Raw genomic sequence first — 17278 nt, forward strand, 5'->3', positions numbered from 1 at the left:
TTAATGTGTTTCAAATCTAAGACATCTCATTTATAAGTAAAAATGAATATCACTAGGCCGTGGATTAAATGGCAATTGAAGACGTTATTAGATGCAAAAGTGAGAAGTACTTGGCATGAAAGTTTTGCATGCTTAAAGTCGTGAAACAAGTCAGCAATGAAGAGCACCTGTATTCAACAACTTTCCATGTCTAAATTGTGTGAGTTACAAACTTCACCTTCGTTCTTCACTTAAAATACATATAGCACCAAGTCAGGTGTCAAATTTACAAACTAATTAGGTAATTGTGCACCAAAAATCTGAAGGCAAACTGAAAATTACAATAAAACGATAATATAATAAGGCGTCAAGTTAAGCAAAATAGTACAAAACATGAACAATTAAGATTACCAATGAGAAAAACCGAACCTGTATGACTAAGATAGTGGTTGATAAACTCAAATTTTCCCTTCAAACATGCATAGAAGCGTCTTTAGCCTTTCAAAATACATCACAATAGCATATTATTGCTCAAATTTCTAACCCTAATGAAAAGTAAAATTAATAAACAAAGGAAATTGCAGCTTACAAGAAAAAAATAAACGCGAATGTGCAATGGTTGAGGAAAGAAATGCAAAACCTGAACGGGCAAATGGAAACATTTGGTATTTCACAAACTCTCTCTCATTTTTTCTCTTCTTCCTCTTCCAGCGAACTTTCTTATAATTGTATGTAACCATTTCTTAAAGTCTTACAATTGTAGGGTTTTGCACAAAAAGAAAGAGGAGATGCTGACGTTTGGTGGGTTGCTCTTATTAATTTTTTTTAGGTAAATTACATTTTACCCCATCATGTTTGTGGTTAATTGTAACCTTATACAACATTTTTAAAACATTTCAATCACGTACATTTGCTTATTATTTCATTTTAATTTCATACATCTGCTAGTCAATCTGCTAAATTTGACCGTTAAATGATAATGTATCAACCGTGGATCCCACATTTTTCTAATCTATTTTTTAAACCTATATGGGTACATCTTTTTCATTGATTTGAAAATGTATCCATGCCAAGTTATTCGAAGAAATCTATTTTCCTAGGGTCGGGTGATGCACGAATCGAGTGACATTGTTGAGTATTTTCAATGCTTGGAATGGGGAAAGAATCTGTTGAGAATTTTACAAGCATAGAGAAAGTTGGTCTCAAACCGAATCGAGTGACATTGTTAAGTATTTTCAATGCTTGCAGCCATGGAGGATTAATTGATGAGGGCCTGAACTTTGGGAAGATGATCGATGAGTATGAAATTGCACTGGACATCAAGCACTACCGGTGTTTAATAGATATGCTACGGAGGGCAGGGAGTATAGAAGAAGCAGAAAAGATGGCCTTGGAGATTCCTTGCAATATTGTTTATGTTGTGATTTGGAGGACGCTCTTGGATGCTTGTAGCTTTCATGGTAATGTGGAGATGGGTGAGAGGGTGACGAAGAAGATACTGGAGATGGAGCGAGGATACAGAGGGGACTACGTGCTTATGTCCAACATCTTTGCTGGTGTTGGAAGGTATAGTGATGCAGAGAGAATAAAAAGCTTGCTTCATGAGAGGAACGCCTTCAAATTTGCAGGCCATGGTTTGTTCCGACTGTTGTTCAAGATGGGCAACTATGGTCCTGCGTAAATCCTCTTTTCGAAAAACGTTTGCTGAGGATGATTTGTGTACCATTCACAAATTTATATTACCAACAGGACTTGTGAACCTGCATTTCAACAACTCAAGGCATTTGTTTCGATGGTGAACTTGCCGGCGAGCACTGTTCAGAGCGTACACAGAGAATTCCACTTTGAGAGAGTCTCATTAGCGTTTCACTTGATTCCTATCTGGCTAATAAATACATTTTTTAAATTAGCTTTGATGGTTTTGTTCATGCTAATGGTATTATGGTAAATGCTGCTGCAGGGTTAGTAATTCGAGATCATAATAGTAATCCAATAAAAAGAAAACTTACATTTTCAAGCCTATACCACCAATGGATATGTCAACTTATGCTTCGAGCTTCAAACCAGCAGGTCTCTTGGATCACTCCGAGAGGTAGAACAACCACACTTTCTAGGGTTCACTAGAGTTAAAATGGTTGCAAACTCAAATCAGTCTTCATTCATGGTAGTAATCTGTAAAGATATTCAGAATCTTACCACATCTTATGCTAGTGCTCGTTTTAGGAAAGAAAGGCTTCTGAGAAGTACATAGCCGTTGTATCAGGTGTCCCTTCTGCTTTGCACCCAGGAGCTTGTAGTACTCGCAGTTGGAAGGAAAAGTCCGCCAGTTTTTGCCTTGTATTGGGATATGAAATTGTAACTTTCTCTTCAGGTTGGTAATTACTAGCATATGCTCGCTTAATTAAACACCATCAGTTGGGAGAAGGCATAACTGTAATGATTAACGCCACATTTATGCCAAATTGAGCTCTTCCAAATTGCTGGTCTTTTACTAGTCATCCAGTCTGTTTATCGTGCCAGCACTATTGAAATTTACTCACCACCTGCAGCTGTTAATATGAGGGGATTGTTCGGGGCATGCATCTTAATTCTTCAGCCCTGAGCATCCTCCCTGTTCTGGATTCAGAAACGGAAGACTGACGGAGCCAAACATTTAGTTGCAATTGCCTTCTTATTGCACATACATTACCAACAGGACTCGTGAACCTCCATATCAACAACTCAAGGCATTTGTTTCAATGGTGAACTTGCAATATTTTAGTGCAGATAGAAAAATGATTAAGAAAAGATGGAATTCGTATATTCTTTGTTTAATCACATCTGACATCGTTTGATCGGATACAGATTGTACCTTTCATGATGGAATTCGGATGCATCATTTGATCAGATGTGTATTGTATCTGGTGTTGGAGCAACTGCACAAGTTCAAGAAAACGATTGAGTCCTCGTCCTGTAGCTATCATTTCCTCCATTGCTTCTTTCATCAGACCCATATCCTTTAAAATTAATTATTGCCAAAAAATAAAAGAGAAGTTAAACCAAGCCATAAATATGTCTACGAATTTCATATCAGTCCCATTACTCTGCTTTTTCAACAGATTTCATAATCTTAAAAGAAGAGTATCACAAAAGTTGCTCCATCACTTGATAGCTTCAATTAATAACACAGATCATACATCACTAGCCAATGCACGAATGAATGGCTCCCAGAACTGCACTCAGCAGCAGAACAACTCCCTCCACTGTACCATTCAAGAGAAGGAAGCACCAAAACTGAAAAGATGCAAAATAATTTCTTCATGTTCTTTCTATAAATGCCAACAAAGCGGGATCTACTTTATCTTTAGATAATAAATTAACGACCAACTCCGTAGTTGATGCATCTGCAGAAAAACCTCTCTCCACCATTTCCTGAATAAGCCTCACCGCCGTTGATGTCTCATTGTTATTGATAAACCCTCGGATAATTGCGTTGTACGTGCAACCATCTGGACAACAACCTTTCTCTTCCATTTCTCTAAGCAAGTTTTCTGCTTCGCCTGCTATTCCCCGGTTACAAAATCCACTAATCATTATGGTATATGTCAAGACATTAGGTTGAATTCCTTTTGATGATAAACTACGAAAAAGATCCCATGCATATTCAACTTTTTCAGCTTTGCACAATCCTTCAATAAGAATATTGTAAGTTACAATATCAAAATCCAACTTCTTTCCCTCCATCTCTTCCAAAAGTTCAACTGCCATAGAAAGTTGCTGGTTTTTACAAAGGCCATCCAGCAAAATATTATAAGTTCGAATATTTGGAAGTTGGCCACAAGTTTGCATTTGAGAGAACAAGTTCTGTGCATCTCGTATTCTTCCCATCTTGCAAAACCCATCCATAAGAGTGTTATAAGTAATAGTATTTGGAACAACTCCCTTATGAGACATTTCCAGAAAAAGCATCTGGGCATCATCTATCCGTTTACACTTACAATAGCCGTTTATCATTACGTTATAACCACGAGCATCAACCATGAAAGCCTTGCTAAGCATTACTTCAAAAACCTCTTTTGCCTCGACCATTTCTCCTCGCAAACAATACCCATCCATAAGCGAATTGTACGTGATTGTACTAGGTTTGATATCTCTTTGAATCATCATCTCAACCACACTCCTTGCTTCCTGGACCATCCCCTCTTTGCAGAATGCATCAACCAAGACATTGAAGGTGTGCGCATTTGGAAAGATATGTTTCACCACCATTTCATTCAACAATCTTGTAGCTTCTTTCCACTTCCCTACTTTGCAAGCTCCGTGAATCAAAGAGGTATAGGTCATGACGTTGGGAGCAATGGCTTTACTCGTCATTTCTAAAAAGAGGTTCAGTGCATCAACAACTAGAGCATCCTTGCAAAGACTGTCGATGATCGTGTTGTAGACAATTACGTTAGGCATGCAAGCATTTTCTTCCATCTTCTTAAGCAATTGGATTGCTGCACTATTGTTACCCTTCATGCAAAGACCCTTAACTAATGTGCCGAAAGAAACCACATTCGGCTTGCAATTACCACTCTCCAACATTTTATTGAAAAGTGCTGCAGCCTCGGCCTCTCTATTCTTAAGAAGAAAGCCGTTGATAAGAGTGGTGTAGGTCGTGACATCTGGCTCAAAACCTAATTTGAAGAAGTTACCCAATACTGACAAACTAAACTCCACTTGGTTGAGATGACAGAAGCAATTAATGATAATGGCTAGAGTATAAACATCTGGACGAATTCCGGACACAACCATTTGGTTATTCATGGAGATGACTGCCGAATAATGTTTCATCTTGGCAAGTTGAGTCAAGATTTGGTTGAAAGGGACAACGGAAGGCAGAGGACGCCTTTGAAGCATTTCGTCGAACACATTGAGAGCATCCTCAACATTACTGATTTTCAAGAGATGGTGTTGTTGAGTATTTCTAGATTCGGTCGATTTAGAAGCTCGAGAGTGAAACAAAGCCAAGTAATTGTTGAAGAAAACAACAACAGGAGAAGATTGAAGAGGGCAAGGCAGCATACCTCTGGTGCTGCTGCTTCCATAACCAACCTTCAAGGAAGAAGAAGAAGTAGCAATCGTTGCCCACATCATCTTCAGCATCTCTAAGTCAGCGAGTTGAGAGTTGCTCACAAATCAAAGAGTTGTTGGAAGACTGTTTGTGAGAGTTCAAGAGCACGAGTTTCATGTTTTTTTCTAGTTCTAGATTAACTCAAATTAAAAATAAATACACAAATCAACGAAAAGAAATGATTCTTTTTTGTTAGGAGAAGAGAAGCTTGAAGAAGAACAAGTCTAACTCTCAAATAATTCAAATTACTACATTTAAACCTCTTTCAGACCATCTTCAACATTTGTGTTAGAATTTAAAATTTAGGTTTTAAACCCCCTCTTTTAGACCATCGATGATAAGAAAAGACATTATTATGATTTTAACAAATGAGCAGAGCAGATGAAAGCGTTATCATGATTTTAGGCTTGGACTTGATGAAATTTTTTTGGGAAAGAAATCATATCCAGATCTTTTCCACCTAAACCCGCGGATCAAATGATTTGGGTTCTTCAAATTTGATCCAACGGTTAAAAATAGGTAGCCCTTTTAAAAATTATAATAACATTAGCAATTGAATCAAATTTCAAGGACCTGGATCACTTGATCCGCGGGCTTGGGCGGAAGAGATCCGGAGAGGATTTCTTTCCATTTCTTTGAGTCTATATATAATATAAGCTAAGTGAATAAGATATTTAAAAAAATAAATAAACGGCTCGGTTTGGTTTTGAGTTCTACCAAGATTAAAACCAAAATGGATATGAATGGTTTGGTTCAGTTCTTGAACGTAAGTTGATTTTTTTTTTTTTTCGATTTGTTATGTTGTTGTTCTATTCGGTTCCATGATTTTTATGTCCACTCCTACAATTATATATAGAAATAAGAGCTCGTATTTCATATGACACATCTTGGATTCAATTCTTAAGGCTGGTGAATCATATGATGGTGATCAAGAGAAACTGAAATGTCTCTGTAAGTTTTTCCGGCCTCCGACAGGATGCACTGTCATGACAAAGCCACCAATTGGTCAGTTTTTTTTTTTTTTTTAAAGCATACAATACTACATTAAAATTGAACACCTTTTTTTTTTTTTAACAAACAATATTATCTACACCAAGAGGGAGAAGTGGTCAAAGTCTCACAATGAGTTAGTCATATTAATGTGGTTCAAATCTAAAACATTTTACTTATAAGTAATAATGAATATCACTAGGCCGTTGGATTAAGTGGCGATTGAAGACATTATTAGATGCAAAAGTAAGAAGTACTGGGCAAGAAAGTTTTGCATGCTTAAAGCCTTGAAACAAGTCAGCAATGAAGAGCACCTATATTCAACAATTGTCCATGTCTGAATTGTGTGAGTTGCAAACTTCACCTTCGTTCTTCACTTAAAATACATATAGCACCAACTCAGGTGTCAAACTTACAAACTAATTAGGTAATTGCACCAAAAATCTGAAGGCAAACTGAAAATTACAACAAAACGATAATATAATAAGGCGCCAAGTTAAGCAAAATAGTACAAAACATGAACAATTAAGATTACCATTGAGAAAAACCAAACCTGTATGACTAAGATAGTAGTTGATAAACTCACATTTTTCCTTCAAACATGCATATATAGAAGCGTTAGCCTTTCAAAATACATCACAATAACATATTATTGCTCAAATTTCTAACCCTAATGAAAAGTAAAATTAATAAACAAAGGAACTTACAGCTTACGAGAAAAAAATAAATGCAAACGTGCAACGGTTGAGGAAAGAAATGCAAAATCTGAATGGACAAACAGAAACATTTGATATTTCACACTCTCTCATTTTTTTTCTCTTTCTTCTTCCTCTTCCAGCAAACTTTCTTATAATTGTATGTAACCATTTCTTAAAGTCTTAGTACTTATTTGGATGTGCTTTTAAAATAACAGAAAACGCTTTTGGTGAAAATGTTTTTAGAACCAATCCTTAGTAAAAATACAAGTAAATTCTGGAAAGACACTTAAAGTGCTTCTTGGAAGAAGCACATAACTGGTGTTTCTTACAGAAAGCACATAAGTGCTTTTGGAACCAAAAAAATATTTTCTCTAAAAAGTCTTTAGCCATTTTAAAAGTATATCCAAACGAGTCCGTACAATTGTAGGATTTTGCACAAAAAGAAAGGAGATGTTGACGTTTGGTGGGTTGCTTTTATTAATTTTTTTTTGGTAAATTACATTTTACCCCCTCATGTTTGTGGTTAATTGTAACCTCATACAACATTTTTAAAACATTTCAATCACATACATTTACTTATTATTTCATTTCAATTTCATACATTTGTTAGTCAATCTGCTAAATTTGACCGTTAAATGATATGTATCAACTGTGGATCCCACGTTTTTCTAATCTATTTTTTAAACTTATATGGGTACATCTTTTTCGTTGATTTGAATATGTATCCATGCCAAATTATTCGAAAAAAATTATTAATATTATTAGGCCTAATATTTATTATTATTATTATTATTATTATTATTATTATTATTATTTCGTGGTTCTGAAGAATGTACCCATGTTTTGGGTTTGAAGAATTTACCAAACGTTTTATGGTACAATAACTTTTGGTTAATATTGATGAATGTACTATATATATGTACACAATATGTTCTCTAATATGTGTGTACATACCTTTTATGGCAAAATATGATTTTTCTACATTGGCAACATTGTCTCATCATCCTATCATGAGACGTTTGGTTCTTTTTAAATTTAGTTTCTTAAGTTTTAGGACAATGATAAAAAAAATAAAAAAATAAAATAAAATAAAAAAGAAGCTTTGTATGGCCACGTTGCAAACGTAACGTATACTCCCTACAAATATTGGCCATTCCAATTTACATGATCATGCAAATAGAGCACCACAAGCATGGCCGACAAAAACTAAACAAAAACACGTTGCGAACGTAACGTATACTCCTTACAAATATTGGTTGTTCCAATTTACATGATCCTACAAATAGAGCACCACAAGCATGGCCGAAAAAAAAATTAAACAAAAATTAAAAATAAATCGTCACTTGAGAGGTTCAAACTCTTCCGGGGGAACCTCATGCACTTAGCAAGCACACGCCTTAACCACTTGGCTAAAGCGACTGTTGATGACATAGGAGGCTACTCATCTTTTTTTAATTAACTATTTAAATAAAAAAATTAAAAATAAATCGCCACTGAGATGTGAGGTTGACGTTTGATGGGTTTCTCTTATTAATTTTTCGAGTAAACTACATTTTATTCCCTCAAGTTTGTGGTCAATTGCAACCGCATACAATATTTTTGAAACATTTTAATCACATACCTTTACTTACTATTTCATTTCAACGTTGTATAGCCACTTAGTACTACGGTTTAGTGGTATTTCTCTTCACTTGTAAGTGAGAAATCTTAGGTTATTTCTCGTCAATTGCGTATTTGAAACACATTATTGCTAGTGTATTATGAAGCTTAGCTCACTCCCCACCCGTTAAGTGAACATAATATCGTTTTATTTGGGAAAAAAAAAGGTTTTATAATGCAAGAGCTGTAAAATAGTAAAATTTAAAATAAAATAAAAAGAAGGTTAAACAACCAGTTATCACATTCAAACACGACTAGTTATTCAGGCTGCACAAGGTTGGAATTGGGAACTAGTCTTGGACTCTTATCTCCAACCTGGATTATCACTTAATATACATATTTGTAGGATTCGTAAAGCAAGCGAAGGCAATCTCATGGATTGGTATTCGAGTCATAAATATGTTTACAAATTTCATACTAGTCCAGATACTCTGCTTCACCAACAGATTTCATAATCTTAATTGATAAATTCAATTAATAATGTTGTATAAGTGGCCAAGTGGCCAAAAACCTTTCGGTGCATATAATAAAAAATGAAGGATATAATGATGTGGGAACATCATTATGAGGAGACAAATGATTATGTTTCCTTTTGTTTTGTTGAATTTTCAAAGGCAGAAAATTTGGTGTTTTTACTCCCACCTTTTGCCTTTGGAGAAGAAGTGAAAGCATCCTTTGGTTTTTGGAGAAGCCCAACTTTGCTCAGAGAGCAGAGCAGCAGAGCATCCGAGCAGAGAAGAATGAGTGCTACATTCCTCATTGGAAGAGAGCACCTCTCTTCGGTTAGTAATCTTTCATCAAAGTTGTATTTGTTGTATTAGCTTTGAGCTTCATATAAAGAGGAAATTATTCATTATATTTCTCTCTATTTGTTTTCTTTGGTGTGTGAGAGCTATTGGTTGTATTGGGGTTTTGGGGTTGTGAGCTTGCCAACACGTTGTAAACTTCCATTTGGTTGATAGTGGATTATTGGGTGAGTTCCTACTGCTCCGAGAACGCACTCCAGTTACACTGACTGTTAAGGAACCTCGTTAAAATATTGGTGTCTTTAATATTTTGTTCTTGCATTCCATTTGATATATTTCCTATGGGTTAGCTTGAGTTGGTTCCATAAGGCTTGGTGCTATTCCTAGCATAACAATTGGTATCAGAGCACTGGTTGCTCTTGGGTGTTGTCTAGTTGCCAAAGATGTTGGACGGGCAAGATGAGAATCTTTTTGGAAGCAGCTCCGGGTTTGCAAGAACTACGGTGCAAAATGCAAGATTCCAAGTGGAAAAATTTGATGGCACAAACAACTTCGGGATGTGGCAATGTGAGTTCAAAGATGTGTTGGCTCAACAAGATCTACTTGCCGCTTTGGGAGAGAAGCCAGAAGCTATGTCGAAGCCGAAATGGGAGAAATTAAATTTGTGGGCTTGCTCTTCAATTCGGTTATGCCTTACAAAAACTCAAAAGTATTTTGAGATGCAGGAGACATTAGCAAGTGTGTTGTGGCAAAAATTGGAAGACAAGTATATGACGAAGAGTGCAGAGAACCAGCTACATTTGAAAAAGCTCTACCGCTTCCAATACAAAGAAGGTACAAAAATGATTAGACACTTTGATGCTTTTAATAAGTTGATTGCCGACTTGTTAAATTTAGATGAGGATATTAAGAATGAAGATAAGGCCTTAATATTGTTAAATTCCTTACTGGACTCTTATGAGCATTTTGTTACCACTATTATGCATGGTAAAGAAACTGTGAAATTTGAAGATGCGTCAAATGCCTTGATGAATTATGAAATGAGGCATAGAGATAAAAATCATGATAGTACCTCTGAAGCTTTATTTGTTAGAGGTAGATCATCGAAGAGGAGGTTTTCTTCTAGTAGGAAAAAATCACACTCTTGACCTAGAGGAAACTCTAAAGGTAGAAAAACCTTGGAAAGGGATGAATGTGCCTTTTGTCATAATAAGGGTCATTGGAAGAAAGATTGTCCTAGGTTGAAGACGAAAGGAAAAGAAAGTTCTAAAGCTAATGTTGTTGATGTTGAAACAGATTTTTTTTTATTTTGCTTTAACCACTTCCTCATCATTTGATTGTGCTACTAAATGGGTGTTGGATACGGGTTGTACTCATCATATGACTCCTCACAAGGATTGGTTTTAAAGCTTGAAAGAGTTTAATGGTGGTGTTGTGTTCATGGGAGATGACAATCCTTGTACAACAGAAAGGATTAGTACAGATCGTTTAAAGTTGCATGATGGCATGGTTAAAGAGTTGATAGGTGTTCGGTATGTACCGAATTTGAAGAAAAATCTTATTTCTTTGGGCACTTTAGAATCTAAGGCCTTAAGGTTTCATTTAGATGGGCAGACAATGAAAGTTACTTATAGTGCACTTGTTGTGATGAAAGCTCCTCGATATGGTCATTTGTATCTATTACAAGGAAGCACTGTGACAGGTGAAGCGTCTTGAGTCTCAGAAAATATGGGCACATCTGATTCAGATACTACTATACTGTGGCATATGAGATTAGGCCATGCCGGTGAGAAAGCTCTACAAGGGCTTGTGAAAAAAGGTCTTCTAAAAGGTGCCACGACTTGTAAGATTGATTTCTGCGAGCATTGTGTCTTGGGAAAGTAAACTAGAGTGAAGTTTGGTACTACAGTACATCAGACGAAGAGCATTCTTGATTATGTGCATTCGGATGTTTGGGGTCCTACAAAAACTCCCTCTTTGAGTGGTAGACATTGGTTCGTGGCCTTTGTTGATGATTATTCAAGAAGGTCTTGGGTCTACACTATGAAGCACAAGAGTGAGGTGTTGAACATTTTCTTGGGTTGGAAGAAAATGGTTGAGAACCAGACTGGGAGAAAGATTAAAATTTTGCGATCGGATAATGGTGGAGAATACACATCCGACCCTTTCTTTAAAGTTTGCAAAGAGGAAGGGATTGTGAGACATTTTAGTGTCCGGGGAACTCCACAACAAAATGGAGTTGCAGAAAGATTGAATTGAACCTTGCTTGAGAAGGTTAGATGCATGCTGCCTCAGTCGGTTTGAGCAAGTCTTTTTGGGCAGAGGCAGTTACTTATGTATGTCACATTATCAACCGGTTACCCTCAGCTGCTGTTCAGGGTAAGACACCAATGGAGGTATGGACTGGGAAACCTTTTACTGATTATGATTATATTCATATTTTTGGTTCGTCTGCTTATTTTCATGTAATTGAAAATAAACTTGATCCTAGAGCCAAAAAGGCTATCTTTCTTGGTTTTAGTAGTGGTGTCAAATGTTATTGGTTGTGGTGCCCAGAGATGAAGAAACTTGTAATCAGCAGAGATGTGACATTTGATGAAGAAAGTATGTACAAAGACTCTGAGAATAATGTGAAATATGTCCAACAAGTGGAGCTTGAGAAAGTTGCCTCTGGTACTTCAAATCTTATTTCTGCTTATGTCAAAGCCACTACAAGTGAAAAAGTTGGAGACTCTGAGGATGTTGAAGAAGTTGAACTTGAAGATTCTATTCAAGTTGAAGAGCAAGTTTCACCTCAAGAGTCTATTGCCAAGAACAGATGAAAGAGAAATATTACCAAGCCAACTCGGTATAGTGATTATGTTTCTTTTGCTCTTCCTATTATCACTGATGATATTCCATCCAATTTCGAGGAAGCCGTCGAGAGTGAGGAGAAGGAGATGTGGTGCAATGCCATGGGTGATGAGATGAATTCTCTCTTGAAGAACAAGACTTGGGAGTTAGCTAAATTGACTAAGGGCAAGAAAGTTATCAGTTGCAAATGGGTGTATACCAAGAAGAAAGGTGCTGATGAAAGAAACAATGTGAGATTCAAAACAAGATTAGTTGCTAAAAGGTATGCACAAAAGGAGGGCATTAACTATAACGAAATCTTTTCTCCGGTTGTGAAGCAATCCTCAATCTGTATTATGTTAGCTCTTGTTGCACAGTATGATCTTGAGCTTGTGCAACTTGATGTGAAGACGGCTTTCCTACATGGTGATTTGAATGAAGAGATCTATATGTGTCAACCGGATGGGTATACAGTGAAAGAGAAGGAGAATTTGTTTTGCAAATTGAAGAAATCACTTTATGGCTTGAAGCAATCTCCAAGGCAATGGTATTTGAGGTTTGATAAATTTATGAGAGGCCAAACTTATTCTAGAAGTCAATATGATCATTGTGTGTACTTCAAGAAGTTGCAAGATGGGTCTTTCATTTATTTGTTGATATATGTTGATGATATGTTGATTGCCTCAAAGAATGTCAAAAAGATTGAGAAATTGAAGAAGCAAATGAAAAATGAGTTTGAGATGAAGGATCTTGGTGAAGCGAAAAAGATCATTGGCATGGAGATCACTAGAGATAGAAAGAAGGGTTTGGTCAGTTTGAATCAAAGACAATACCTTGAGAAGTTTATTCGAAAGTTTGGAGTTCATGATTCAACCAAAGCGGTTAGTACCCCTTTGGCTCCTTATTTTAAATTGAGTTCTCTACAATGTCCTAAAACTAATAAAAAGAAGCTGCAAATGAAAAATATACCATATGCAAATTTGGTTGGTAGTTTGATGTATGCAATGGTATGCTCTAGACCGGATATTGCTCATGCAGTTGGCACGGTGAGTTGATATATGCATAATCCAGGTAAAGAGCATTGGCAAGCAGCTAAGTGGATATTGAGGTATCTCTATGGTACTCGAGATGTTGGTTTATGCTTTGAGAGAGATGACTCTGGTATTGGTCATTTTGCAGTTGGTTATGTTGATTCAAATTATGCACGTGTTCTGGATGGAAGGAAGTCTACTACAGGCTATGTGTTTACTATGGCTAAAGGGCCAATTTGTTAGAGGTCCATTTTGTAGTCGTCTGTTGCCTTGTCTACTACAGAGGCTGAATATATGGCAGTTGCTGAAGCTATAAAGGAAGCCATTTAGATACATGGGCTGATTAAAGATTTGGGGGTTGATCAGAAGCAAGTGGAGGTACATTGTAATAGTCAGAGTGCTATTTATTTGGCTAAGTATCAAGTTCATCTTGTGATGACCAAACACATAGATGTGCGATATCACTTTGTGCGTGAAGTCGTTGGTGAATGAGAGATCATTCTCCAGAAGATTCCAACTAAAGACAATCCCGCTGATATGTTGACTAAGGTTGTTGGTGTAGCCAAGTTTGTTCATTGCTTAAACTTGGCTCACATTTTTCCTATATAAAGAATGCGTTGAGCAGTAGGAGTTTCGGAGCATTTGGCTCGGCATGAGTTGTTCTCTTGCTAGTGTTTGGGAGTAATTTTTGTGTTGACTGTGTTGGTTGGCTTATCATGGCATTCTTGGAACTTGGCCAAGGTGGAGATCGTTGTATTAGTGGCTAAGTGACCAAAAACCTTTCGGTGCATATAATAAAAAATGAAGGACATAATGATGTGGGAACATCATTATGAATAGTCAAATGATTATGTTTCCTTTTGTTTTGTTGAAATTTCAAAGGCAGAAAATTTGGTTTTTTACTCCCCCATTTGCCTTTGGAGAAGAAGTGGGAGCATCATTTAGTTTTTGGAAAAGCCCAACTTTGCTCAGAGAGCAGAGCAGCAGAGCATCTGAGCAGAGAAGAATGAGTGCTGCATTCCTTATTGCAAGAGAGCACCTCTCTTCAGTTAGTAATCATTCATCAAAGTTGTATTTGTTGTATTAGCTTTGAGCTTCGTATAGGGAGGAAATTATTCATTATATTTCTCTCTATTTGTTTTCTTTGGTGTGTGAGAGCTATTAGTTGTATTGGGGTTTTTGGGTTGTGAGCTAGCCAACACTTTGTAAACTCTCATTTGGTTGATAGTGGATTATTGGGTGAGTTCCTACTACTCTGAGGACGTACTCCAGTTACACTAACTGTTGAGGAACCTCGTTGAAATCTTGGTGTCTTTAATATTTTGTTCTTGCATTCCATTTGATATATTTCCTGTGGGTTAGTTTGAGTTGGTTCCATAAGGCTTGGTGATATTCCTAGCACAACAAATAACACATAACATACGTCACTAGGCAATGCATGAACGAATGGCTACCTAAACTGGATTCGATAGTGGAACAACTCCCTCCTCCAATGTAGCATTCAAGGGAAGGATGCATTGAAACTTGTCAAAACGAAAAAATGCAAACCAATTTCATCTTGGTCTTTCTATAAATGCCAACAAAGTGGCATCTACTCTATCTTTTGACAATAAATTAACAATAAACTCTGTAGTTGATGCATCTCAAAAAAACCCCTATCCACCATTTCTTGAATAAGCCTCACTCCCGTTAATGTCTCATTCTTATTGATAAACCCTCGGATAATTGTGTTGTACCTCCAACCACCTGGAGAACAACCTTTCTCTTCCATTTCTCTAAGCAAGTTTTCCGCTTCACATATTAGCCCTCCATTACAAAATCCACTAATCATTGTATTATACGTGATGGTATTAGGTTGAATTCCCTTTGATGGTAAGCGACGAAAGAGATCCCCCGCATATTCAACTTTTTCAGCTCTGCACAAACCATCAATAAGAATATTATAAGTTACAATATCAAAATCCAACTTCTTTCCCTCCATCTCTTCCAACAATTCAACACCCATGGGAAATTGTTGGTTTTTACAAAGGCCATCCAGTAAAATATTATACGTTTAAATGTCTGGAAGTTGGCCACAAGCTTGCATTTGAGAGAACAAGTTATTTGCATCTTGTGTTCTCCCCATCTTGCAAAACCCATCCATAAGAGTGTTATAAGTAATCGTATATGGAATAACTCCCTTATGAGACATTTCCACAAAAAACATTCGGGCATCATTTATCCTTTTAATTTTAGAGTAGTCGTTTATCATTATGTTATAACTACAAGTATCAACCATGCAGCCTTTGCTAAGCATTACTTCAAAAACCTCTTTCGCCTCGCCCATTTCTCCTCGCAAATAGTAACCATCCATAAGTGAATTGTATGTAACTGTATTAGGTTTGATATCTCTTTGAATCATCATTTCGACCAAGCTCCTTGCTTCCTAGACCATCCCCTCTTTGTAGAATGTATCAACCAAGACATTGAAGGTGTGCGCATTTGGAAAGATATGTTTCTCCACCATTTCATTCAACAATCTTGTAGCTTCTTTCCACTTCCCTACTTTGCAAAATCCATGAATTAAAGAGGTATAGGTAATGACGTTGGGAGCAATGCCCTTACCCGTCATTTCTAAAAAAAGGTTCAGTGCATCAACAACTAGAGTATCCTTGCAAAGACTGTCGATGATCGTGCTATAGACAACTATGTTAGGCTTGCAACCTCTATCTTCCATCTTTTTAAGCAATTGGATTGCTTCACTATTATTAACTTTCATGCAAAGACGTTTAACTAATGTGCCGAAAGAAACCACATTTGGCTTGCAATTACCACTCTCCAACATTTTATTGAAAAGTACTGCAATCTCGACCTCTCCATTCTTAAGAAGAAAGTCGTTGATTAGAGTGGTGTAGGTCGTGACAAACTATACTCCACTTGGTTGAAATGACAAAAGCAATTAATGATAATGGCTAGAGTATAAACATCTGGATGAATTCCGGACACAACCATTTGGTTATTCATGGAGATGACTGCCGAATAATGTTTCAACTTGGCAAGTTGAGTCAAGATTTGGTTGAAAGAGACAACGGAAGGCAGAGGACGCCTTTGAAGCATTTCGTCAAACACATTCAAAGCATCCTCAACATTATTGATTTTCACAAGCTGGTGTTGTTGAGTGTTTCTAGATTCAGTCGATTTAGAAGCTCGGGAGTGAAACAAAGACAAGTAATTGTTGAAGAAAAAAACAACAGGAGAAGATTGAAGAAGGCAAGGTAGCATACCTCTGGTGCTACTGCTTCCATAACTAACCTTCGAAGAAGAAGAAGCAGCAATCGTTGCCCGCATCACCTTCAACATCTCTAAGTCAGCGAGTTGAGAGTTGCTCACAAATCAAAGAGTTGTTGTAAGACTGTTTGTGAGAGTTGAAGATCATGAATTTCATGTTTTTTTTCTAGTTCTAGATTAACACAAATTAAAAACAAATACACAAATCTATTAAAGTTGTTAGGATCTTCTAGCTGATAGGGTTAGGGTTATTCGTTTTTAGGTTTGAAGTCATGCATAATAATCTTTGGGCTAAAAGCCCAAAATGAACCCAACCCAAGCCGAATGTCAAACCAAGGCCAAATACCCCCTAAGAATTAGCCCAGAAACCCGTGGACTTGCCCTTTCCCAGCCCACTCTCGGCCTGATCATACGCCTAACTCGCCCCAAACGGGTTGAGGCCTTCAATGCCCAACAGGGTGGGACCCACTATCAGGGCTGATGTCGGCCACCATCATGAGCCCAACGGCTCTTTTTATCATCCGACGACTGAGATTTATCATCCAGATTCAAATTTGGTTAGTATATTGATAACCGTTTTACTATATCTATATCAACTTGGTCCACTCATGTTTTTTTTATGCCCCCTTCAAGACTAGAATCGAGGCATACAATCCCGACGTCAAAGCACTTCCGCATCTGCATTTTCAAGTCCTCTCGGTGTAGGACCCACTTTTTTGTCAACTCAATTTTATATTGTTCCTTTTAGTATTATAAATTAGTTGTATGCTCTGAACACGTTCCTTAAATGCATATTCATTATTTTTATATTTTTAAGTCTTATTTATTCCTTATTTTTAGCATTTCTTTCAGTAAATGGCTTTCGTCACCCTCGGGTGTCGGCCAGCACGTGACCATCTCGATGTCCCGATGACATTAGGATCGGGGCGTGTCATATTGATAAACCCTCGAATAATTGTGTTGTACGTCCAACCATCTTGA

At 36.9% G+C, this 17278-nt stretch overlaps 2 protein-coding genes across 2 annotated transcripts; one reads left to right on the plus strand and one right to left on the minus strand.

The window, feature by feature from the left end:
- Nucleotides 1-1102: 1102 nt before the first annotated feature.
- Nucleotides 1103-16465, minus strand: LOC126590533 (putative pentatricopeptide repeat-containing protein At1g12700, mitochondrial). Its single transcript, XM_050255978.1, has 2 exons — nucleotides 16322-16465; nucleotides 1103-5055 (listed from the first exon to the last, which is right to left on the minus strand). The coding sequence occupies exons 1-2, from the start codon at nucleotides 16367-16369 to the stop codon at nucleotides 3277-3279; spliced, it is 1827 nt and encodes a 608-aa protein (XP_050111935.1). The 5' UTR covers nucleotides 16370-16465; the 3' UTR covers nucleotides 1103-3276.
- Nucleotides 1133-1660, plus strand: LOC126590227 (pentatricopeptide repeat-containing protein At1g09220, mitochondrial-like). The gene has a single exon (XM_050255737.1). The coding sequence runs from the start codon at nucleotides 1133-1135 to the stop codon at nucleotides 1658-1660; it is 528 nt and encodes a 175-aa protein (XP_050111694.1).
- Nucleotides 16466-17278: the final 813 nt, after the last annotated feature.

The sequence above is a fragment of the Malus sylvestris genome, chromosome 11 (assembly GCF_916048215.2).
Source record: "Malus sylvestris chromosome 11, drMalSylv7.2, whole genome shotgun sequence".
NCBI lineage: Eukaryota > Viridiplantae > Streptophyta > Magnoliopsida > Rosales > Rosaceae > Malus > Malus sylvestris.

What these genes read in the sequence shown, in the direction of transcription:
- LOC126590227 (XM_050255737.1), top strand. Translation starts at nt 1,133, where the DNA reads ATGGGGAAAGAATCTGTTGAGAATTTTACAAGCATAGAGAAAGTTGGT.
- LOC126590533 (XM_050255978.1), bottom strand. Translation starts at nt 16,369, where the DNA reads ATGTTGAAGGTGATGCGGGCAACGATTGCTGCTTCTTCTTCTTCGAAG. An exon ending in CTGCTTCTTCTTCTTCGAAG is followed by an intron (nt 5,056 to 16,321) that starts GTTAGTTATGGA and finishes TCTTCCTTGAAG; the next exon opens with GTTGGTTATGGAAGCAGCAG.